Source organism: Montipora foliosa, chromosome 1, assembly GCF_036669935.1.
Source record: "Montipora foliosa isolate CH-2021 chromosome 1, ASM3666993v2, whole genome shotgun sequence".
In the NCBI taxonomy this organism is placed as follows: Eukaryota; Metazoa; Cnidaria; class Anthozoa; order Scleractinia; family Acroporidae; genus Montipora; species Montipora foliosa.
This window is the reverse complement of record NC_090869.1, coordinates 61,750,239-61,760,238: the sequence shown is the minus strand read 5'-3', so window position 1 is coordinate 61,760,238 and position 10,000 is coordinate 61,750,239. Positions and strand designations below refer to the sequence as shown.

At 38.9% G+C, this 10,000-nt stretch overlaps 1 protein-coding gene across 6 annotated transcripts in view; it reads right to left on the bottom strand.

Annotated features, from left to right (window-relative positions):
• Positions 1–10,000, bottom strand: part of LOC137979934 (adenosine receptor A2a-like) — a 39,398-nt gene that overhangs the window by 16,266 nt on the left and 13,132 nt on the right. For 2 of the 6 annotated variants that reach the window (XM_068827257.1, XM_068827253.1), the window contains exons 2-3: positions 9,220–9,317; positions 1–1,330 (exon numbers count right to left, since the gene is read on the bottom strand). The exon at positions 1–1,330 is cut by the window's left edge and continues 160 nt beyond it. In XM_068827257.1, coding sequence (XP_068683358.1) covers positions 374–1,318 — 945 coding nt within the window. In that variant the 5' untranslated portion in view covers positions 1,319–1,330; positions 9,220–9,317 and the 3' untranslated portion in view covers positions 1–373. Of the gene's footprint in view, positions 1,331–3,300; positions 3,348–9,219; positions 9,318–9,827 lie in introns of those variants that run through there. The other 4 variants (XR_011118421.1, XR_011118422.1, XM_068827265.1 and 1 more) reach the window with 3 other exon arrangements.

The following is a 10,000-nucleotide window of genomic DNA, read 5'->3' as shown; positions in this document are numbered from 1 at the left end:
ATTTGTTTATTTTCCTGCTTTAAAAGATCACTGATGATTGGATTTTTACCAAATCAAAAATTTTGCGCACCCACTTTATAACTTAAGTAATGGACAGACAGTTTAAATTTCAAGAGGTTCTCCAGTCTTTCCCCTCTCGTCAACAGTACAAACATTTGATTTGACCCACTGTAATTTCATGTGACTTGATTTTATCCTGCAATTTATCAGAATTATAGTCGAGCCGTAGCCTTTTGCTTGGGACTTTAATAAAGTTATTATCATTATCAATATTTACACGAAACAACAACGTTAACGCAAGCTTGTAATTTGAAACAACGTCCTCTGAGCCATGTACAGTAGAAGACAATTTTGTCTTGGCCTCAAAATCTTTTTAAAGACGTGTTGTTTGCGGATAATCATTGGAGTTTATTGCCTGAATGTCTGCTGAGGTCGTCATAGCAATAAGAGACACGCTCGACGACAAGCCAAATTGAATCTGATGTTGTTGGCAAGAACATTTACAACAACGTAATATTTCCAAAAGAGCTGATCTATATTCAGCGATTCTAAAAGAATAAATTAGTATGTTGACCACCGAGTTTCCGTATTGGAGAAGTTTGAAGATCGTGCCCAGCACTGGGGATAATTCCCTACACGAAATACATAGGTTAATGATCAACCAAAATATCTGAAATGGAAGCCAGGTAACAAGAAATACTCCCGTTATCAACGCTACAGTTTTTGCCAGCTTAAAATCTCTTGCATCTCGAATTGCACGGGTCTTTCTACATCGAGACATTTCTTTAATCCAGAGCAGAGGGTAGGTAGCACAGGTCAGAATAATGGGTGCAAATAGGAATACAGAGATAAGGACTAGAAAGGGAATGCGTTGGTCAATCACGTGGTTGAATATAGTTGCGATCCATGCTAGGGTAAAGGCTAGGATCCATGGTGTTGCTATAGCAACTACGTAAGCTTTGCTGCTTAGTGCTCGGTGACGAAAAGGCCAACCAATGGCAAACAATCGCTCCAATGCGATCACCGTTAAAGTGAAAATCGAGGCAAAACCAGAGAACATGTCAGTCCAGTCTAGGGTGGCGACTAAAAAGACGTATTGAATTTTCGTGATCCAATATGTGACGATAAAAAGAGGAACTGTTATTGCTCCAACCATAAGGTCTGCCACAGCCAAACTTATGAGGGGAAATTGGGGCCGCCTGCGTTTTAGTTTCTTCACAAATATGACGATGGTTAGTGCGTTTCCAAAAATTGCTAAAGCTGCAACCACTCCAAAGGACAAAATCCAAGCGATTTTCGATAGATCCATGCCCACCATACTTGTCACGGTCTGCATGGAAAATAATTGTAAAATTGTTAATAATTCCTGAGGCCACTAGCCAATAGGAAAGCAGTATAGTCAGGTAAAATTAACACCGCGGCAATAGGTATTCACGACTAACATGGACCCCCTCTAAGATTGTATCTGGTACCGTCGAGATCAAAAAGGTGTTTGGAAGAAGAGTCAAGCATGAAGGCTCTCGAACTGCAAAGTTTTCGTTGCTTCGACAACAAGAAGTTATTGATAGCTCACACTGGGGCCGATTTCAAGGTTATAGAAGTATAATAAATGAAAGCGTTCTATGACCACGAAAACTGGTGTAGATTTATATCCAGTTTCTGATTTACAAATTTGATGATGTATAGTATAAAAGACACTTAACATTGTTTTTTCAAGATGTAATTATACTGTGAACTGTTTCTCTTTGTCCCAAAATCCCGGCGCATGGAGAGACCAAGAACACTGCAAGACCGATACTTGAACGGCACGTGGCGGAGCCCCTACCAACCTAGTTGGGGAGCGCCAGAACGAACGAAGAGAGACCGAAATGGTTTTATACAGTATTTTGAAAGCCTGGCGCTCACGAGCGGTCGACAGAGTCTTATTGGTCTGCCTATGAAGCGATGACGCGCAATGGCCAACATCTTTCATCAAAAAAATAATCAACTTAGATCAACATTGACTTAGAGGATTTAAATAAAGAAAGGAAAATGAAGAAATGTGGAACAGTAAACAGGAAACGAGGACTATCCAAAATAAGGAATATCACAAGTTTGCATTAAGAAAGACAGTGCAGTCTCCGAGTTATTACTTTCACATCGCTCTAGAGTTTTACGTGCGCGTGGTCAACCTCATATTTTCCCGAAGATTAAAACTTAACGCTACAAGAAGATTTTTCTTAATCGCTGTTTATTTAATGTTCTGTGATTACTATTATAATCCGTTTTAGCTCTTTTTAAAATAGGTTTAAATTGATATTGTTATTGTAACAGTTTTTATTCATTTAGTTAAATTTGTTACTTGTAACTATATATAAAGCCATGATGTATGTTCTTGTAAATGGTTGTCGATAGAGGGCTTTATTATTATTATTGTTATTATTATAATTATTATTATTATTATTATTAGCAGCAGAAGCAGCAGCAGTAGTAGTAGTAGTAGTAGTAGTAGTAGTAGTAGTAGTAGTAGTAGTAGTAGTAGTAGTAGTAGTAGTAGTCGTAGTACCCCCCCCCCCCCCCACGACCATCTTTGTGATACTAAAATAATAACAAAAATGCATGAAAAGCCATTGCGCGCCATTTCAACCGTGTGAGCCACTCCACTCGTAACGTGACAGTATGCTGTCTTTTCCTTACACCAAGGAAACACGGAAGCCGCGAAAACCTGAAACAAAGTTCATTTTTCAACTCGGCACACTCAATCCCTGTAGAATCAATTCGCACTGTTTATTATCGTTATTTAGTCACAGTGCCTCCACCAATGGTTGAGTTCCCACACTTCAAATATGTACCTCAGAGAACTCAAAATTCATCAACTCGCTCCAACTAATTATAATAATGAACAAGAATTCGCGCTTGCTACAGCTTTGGGTCTGAGGTCAGAAAGCTCAATTGGTAATGGGCGAAGCCGCTATCAACCATGGATCTGCAAGCTGAATTAGCAACCTATGAGCCTTTGTGGATTGCAAACGCATTTGAATTATAGACATGAGATGGAAAAAACAACACGTACAAATAGTGAACCCGTTTTGCCTGGTCCGTAGCCCGTTGGTCCTCCTGGCTCTATTTCTTCTAAATATAAACGACTGTAGTCGGCCATGTATCTTCTAGCGTAAACGCGACACGTTCAAATGTTTCCTTCTGTTTTCCTTTACATTTTGTGTACTTTTTAGCTTAGCTAGACTAAAAGTTCCTTATAAAAAAAGAAGGGGTACAAATAACATAGCATAGAAATTTCTTGTGATGAATTGAGATAAATACCTGAAGTTGGACTTTTCAAAAAGAGCAGAGTGCAAGCAGAAGTGAATCACTTCTTGAATAAATATGGTTCAAAGAAACAGCTGCAAATGTCATAAACATTCTTATCGGCTATGACAAGTCATGAAATGTCAGACAATTAGAAATGTTTCAAAATAATTTCCTGTTGCTCATTTTTCCTGCATTTGCAAGTAAAAGGAAGAAAAACTCATTAAGCAGGGAAAGAGAAGCATATTAAGGTTTGGCGCAACTGAGATTTATTTCATTACGTGAGAAAATCGGAAAAAAACTTTCAAGTGGACCTATAAGGTTCAAACATCATTGATTCCGATTATTTTGCTTACAAGGCATTCGTGTGAGACTTTTAAAATATATTGGGAAACCTATTTATCAAATTACAACCACCTTTGGAAACTTCTATATGCATGAACTCCAGCTAGAATGTTCAAGTAAATAATGGAATAAGTTGGTTCGATGTCACGGTCTTATTTGTTCGTCTTGCATCCATAATTAAAAATTCCAGGTACATACTTATAATCAAATTGTGGTCTGCCATTGTTTTAAAGCCTTTTTACTAATTCGGCCGGATTCGTATGGGACGACCGAATGATTTCACATAAATCAGGCCTTAACTCGCTTAGAAGATGACGCATCAGTGGCTAAGGATCCGATGCCTTATTAAAGTATTTTCCTATTCATCTGTCCATAATCTAAAACAATGCCGGAGAAAAATACAATTGAATGTAAGGGAGAAGCCGCTTTGTTCATCATATGATTTTCTTATACTACTAAATCCTTCAATTACTAGTTCAGCTGAAACCTTCATCTGAGGGCTTACGAATAGGCCATTTCCGAGTTCATGTCTCCCTCGTCTTCAAAGCGAGTCTAAGTGCAAAGTTTTTCTTATGAAAATTAGTTTTCATTCATATGTAAAGTAGAACTAATTAGCATCACAAAAACTTCGCACTTAGACTTGCTTTGAAGACGAGGCAGACATGAACTCGGAAATGGCCTATTGCGAAATGTCGATGTTCTCTAACTTCCACAGGCGCTAGCGATCGAAAGTGGACACATTGTTTTCGCGATAGTTGGAGGACTAAAAAAAAAGGTACGCAATGCGTGCATCTGGTGAATGCGTATGCTCAAGAGTCCATTACCCAAGAGTAAGAATTTGGTGTCATACGATATAATAAATAGGAACTAGACGCTCCATGAGCGTACACTGGGTTGCCTGTGGTACGTGTTACACAAAAACAGAAGGCACTGAGTTGGGTGGTATTGAACTGAAGCGTTCCAGTTAATTTTTTCAAGTGGGGGGTTAGTAAGACCATTTGAGGGGTCACCCAGATGTCGTGCCAGCAAAGGCTCTTTGGCTCACACGTTCACACGTTTAATTATATTGTAATGTCCTGTCCCATTTTGAGGTCTTTTACTTTTCTAAGCTTTGGTAAGATTAATATAGGCATAGACCTTTTTTTCAACCAAATAACTTTGTATCATGATGTCACGCAAGGTGACAATTCGGAAATTCAAAACGGTGTATTTTCGAAACGAAAGACGACATGGAACTGGAGACATGCAAAACACCTTGCGATTATGATTTTAGAATTTTACGACGTCATTGTGAAAACCATATATAGAGGCCACCTTTCCAAGCGAAATATTTATTCAAACAAACAACATATTTGCTATTAGAGGCAAAAAACCCCTCCTGTTTCATGGCGTGCGTGAAAGCAACAAAACTCAACCGTGTCAAATTACCATAAACAACAAAATGAATTTCAGGATTAAACCCTTTCCTGAAGAACCTTTCCTTTGAATAATGAAGCACAAAATAGACGACAAGCTTTCTTTCAAATAATTCTTGGCTGTCACATTTCCAATTACTTTTTTACCTGAAGACTGTGCAGAGTTGAGTACAAATAAATACAAATAGCAATACAATAGAGATCACAGATCCACTTAACTTTGAACCCATAAGTTACCAGAGAATTTTGCATTTGGTTACCAGAGGATTTTCCATTTGGTTTCAGTGTTGTACATAACACCACACTTGGTAAAATATTAGAAATATAGCTTACTTTGATTACGGCTTAGACTTTCGAAAAGTCCTTCGTCTCATGTAGATGGCGCGCGGGACGAAGAACTTTTCATACTTGATTGGCGCCAATTTTAGCGACCCAAAAACAGGTTGCTGAGCTAGACCAATCAGAGTAGTCCTTGTGGACCCCAGGGGATATAGTTGTCAATCAGCATTTGCCACACGCAGGGAAGTGTGACTTTCAACACAGGTGATGGATGAAGCTTCAGGATATTCCGAAATGCGCGACTATCGGAAGAAAGCAATTCAAGCATATCTGTCTTGCAGAGATTTGTTTGTGTCTGCTCCAGCCGGAGCTGGAACTGAAAAGTCTGACCTTTGAGCTAGCCCCGTACAATTTTGATGGTGCTTTCGTATTCGTAATTGTTCCACTGATTTCACTCATGAAAGTTCTAATCTCCATTAGAGCGTCGTATGTAGGAGACGCTTGTTCAAAGCAACAGATGAAGGACATTTAAATCTTAAGTATAATCTGGTGTCTGGAAGTCCCGAGGCGATTCTCTACAGCGCTTGGCGCATTTTTCGTTGACTGAAACAAAATATTTTAAAATGTGTGTCGTCATCGATGAGAGTCATTGCATCGTTTCACTATGGGTGCGTTCGATTGGAAAATGTGGATTTAGATCTTAAAATATGGATCTTCGGATTCCCAATTGAACACAAAATCTGACAACGGATTTTGTCGCAAATTCACTGATTGGAAATTCATGTCGGGTAAGGATTTCAATTAACAAAATCAGTCGCGAAATCCGTTTTCGGATTTTGTGTTCGATTGGAAATCCGAATATCCAGATTTTAAGATCTAAATCCAGATTTCCCAATCGAACGCACCATAAGATATATCTCTACTTCTATTCGGCGCGGTCTAGCATGTCTTTTAATCCGGGTCTAGCTCGTCTCCTATACGTGAAGCCTACCTGATCTTTCATGAGTGAGATCAATTAACTTTCTTGACGATTTGAAGCTTTCCCTTACTCCTTAATCTTCCGAACTATAGTGTTTCGTCTCTGTCAGCACACTTACGACACAAAGTGTTGGTCCAAAAAGTATCACTGGAGATCTCCTTTCCAAGCGGCGACTCGAGATTGAAATAAGCTTTCGTTTTATTTAGTCTTTGTTTCTGATGCATTTAGCACAAAGTAAACAGATTTCCTCTTTCGATTTCGGAGAAACAAACAGGTTCGATTGTTTTTGTCGGATTGCGCCATTCAAGTCATCCCCTTTTTGGCGCGAAACGGAAATGAAAACCTTCTAAGCCAGACAAGTCGACTTCTCGCGACTTTGTCGCTCCCTCATCCGTCTCGCGTCGGAAAAATCACGCTTCGCTCGCCAAAACATTTTCTCCTGGGATTCTCGTAAGGTCGACTTGTGGCGAGTTTAATTACGGCTCGTTGGGCGAAAGATTGTTGTCGAAGTCCATTACTCGTCGCTTTTAAGATTCCGGATATTTATTTTCCTCCGCCTGTCCAATTTATCCAATTGACGTACCATTCTTGAGCTCCGTAAAAGTACATTTTGTTCAAAAATCCACCAAAACACCATTTGTGCTTAAATAACTTCGACGCCATTAAATATTCTACTGTGTCCACAAGAAAAATCTACGCATTCTCCTACCCCCTGAAACCCATCAAAATACGCGCAGAAGACTCTATGCACAAAGACACTACTTAGTAGGGGAGTAACAGGAAAGACTTTTCCCGACACGGAAAAAAAAGGGAGAAATGAAACGCAGATGCTGACTACGTTTCCAACCCAGTAATTATTTTCCTATTCTTCTCTTCCATAATCTAAAACAATGCTGAAGAAAAATACAATTGAATATAAGGGAGAAGCCGCTTTGTTTATCATATGATTTTCTTATACTACTAACTCCTTCAATTACTAGTTCAGCTGAAACCTTTACCTGAGGCCTTAAGAACTGCGCAATCTCGATGTTCTTCAACTTCCACTGGCGCTGGCGATGGAGGTGGACGGATTGTTTCGGGATATACTAAATATAGCAATTGGTACGCAATGCGTACATATGTTTAATGTGTATGGTCAAGGGTCCATTCCCCAAGAGTAATTATCTTTTAATCAGCGTCAAAAAAAAGTGTCTATCTTTAAAACAGGTTTTGCGGGAAAATAAACAAGAGACCAAATCGGCTAACCCAATTCAAATCTCACGGGATTAAAAATTCTTTGACTTTCTAAATTCCCCTGAGTATTTTACTTTGTATCTAGTCTGCCAGAAACCTATAAATTTTTCAGTAGAAAATGAAATGGCACTTTGAAAGTATGAGCTATCTTGAGTTTCCAAGGAAATGATTCCTTGGTTGACGTGTGTTTGCCAGAGACCTGAACCAATCAAGCTTGACTTGCCTTTGTTTTAATGTCCCAGTGGGGGAATAATAATGAGCTTGCCCTCCAGCATGGAGGATTTTGTACCAGGTGATCGTTTGTTGAAAAGGCCTATTTAAGACCTAACGTTTCGACACTAGTGTCAGTGTCTTGTTAGGGGTGATCTAAAGGTGATACTCGCTTATTAGCGTCCTCTCCTTTTAATGAGATGCAAATACCTCTGTTAGATTTGACCGATGATTGAGTTTCCTGAATCATTGCACGGTATCAAGGGAAATCATTTTTTATCGATGGTATGGCATAAACGAAGTTCGTTCGCTATCGCCTCGGCACAGGATCAGCCTCAGGTATTGTAAAAATATGACTTAGCGCCAGGAAAGGCCTTTGGGCAAGTTGAGCGTTTTAGCTACACAAAATTCTCTTGATTGTCTCTGTACGGGATGACGTGGATGTACGGGGGTGGTGGCAAAATCCTTACCCAAAGACCTTGCCTTCAAAGAAGAACTGATTTTAAACGAAATTCAAACCAAAGTTGTTAAAAGAACGATCCTCGAAAATGAAATGTATCCTGAGTTTTAATACTTTGATTACATTGTAGGTCGAGTTTTTATTGAAACGTTCCTGCTCTTGTCGATGCTTTGCACGCCTAAGCCTTCTGTCTTTAGAACCTTAAACTTGTGCTTGACTGTAGACGACAGTTTTCTTCTGTTACTGTCGGAAGTTGACAGATGGACTGCAACGTTGACAGACGACGGACCTTCGGCATTACGGATGAGTTATCGATTGACGACGACTACGACGACTAATCTATAAGAGTTTTTGAATACACAGTTTGACTGAACCTCGGGATGGACGTGAAATGAAAGTTAATAAATTGAGAACTTAACAATTTCATCATAGCTTAGTGTCTACTGGCTGCGACAAACGCAGTGGACACAAAATAAACAAGAGGATGACCGAAAAAAAAAGCTGATTATGAATAACTACCGTAATTGCTTCTAGAAGTATATAACACAGAAGCTAACACAAACTCAAGACAAGATGTAACTTTTTAAATTCTAATACTAGGGACTTTAAAATACACATGCTAGGGAGTTTAAGCAGCGACAGCACCGCTTCAAAATTCCGCGATTTTTCTATCGTGTTTACTTTGTACAAAACTTTAACAGGCGAATTATTTCAAACCTAGGCTGGTGCGAATATTCTTGAATTAAAGATAGAGAATTAACGGTTCATTGTTACGGTATGCTCTCGTTTTTTTTTTACGTTGTTGTTCGCCAAAAAAAAAAGAAGTACCAAAAAATGCGTGCCGCACGTGCAGTAAGACTATTTTCCCTCTTTTGGCCAACTATATACTATTGCTGGTTGCGTCGTGGCTTAAACTTCCAACAACGGGAAATTTAAATAACGCGTACATATGCATTTATCTCTCAGTACAGAGACGGAATAAAAGACTCAGATCGACTTCTTACTGCGCTCACCTTTTAGAATTATTCTCACCCGCCTTTGTGTCCTTTCGAACAGTTGCGGATATTCTGTGGAAAGGTTTAAATTACCACTGACAACTTCACAATGTTAACTGAAAAAAAAAAGTCACAAGGTTTTAAAATTCCTATCTCAAATTCTAAGAGGAACCGAACACCTACCACATTTTATTGATAAGCGTACAATCGGCGAGGCTGAAAAAGGGCTTAGGTCTTCACTAGTTATGACTAAGTCAAGTTTTCAGCCTTAAAATTAAAGCAAGTAAGATATTTTTTAATCGTGAATGAGTTAGTAAGAACAGAACAAAACCGCGACATTTAATATTTTAACCTCCAATTTCAGCGGTGTATAAGTGTGTAGCTGTTTTATCCAAGTTTTGTCCCTTGCCATATATTTTCAAGCAATCTTACCTTATGCATAAGGGTTAAATTATTCTTCTTGTTCACCCCCGCGATTTTATTTAACATTTGCTTTTGCAAAGGGTAGACACCTTGAAAAAAATTAAACAATTTGCACCAGCGAGGCCAAGTCCTGAAAAAACTTGAGCAATCCTTGAAATTGCTCTTGCTCTTGGTTAAGAGGCAGCAATTCACAGGGAATTTACCTTATTTAAAAGCAAAACGTCAGTTAAACCCGCGGAACAATCGAAATATGAGTTTTCAGTTGATAACCACAGTCGAATGATGACCATAGTTCACTTAAACATTTAATGTAATGCGATGGAGTTATTGATGACTGCTTTCTGCGGCTATTGAAGAGAGAGACCTTAATTTTAAA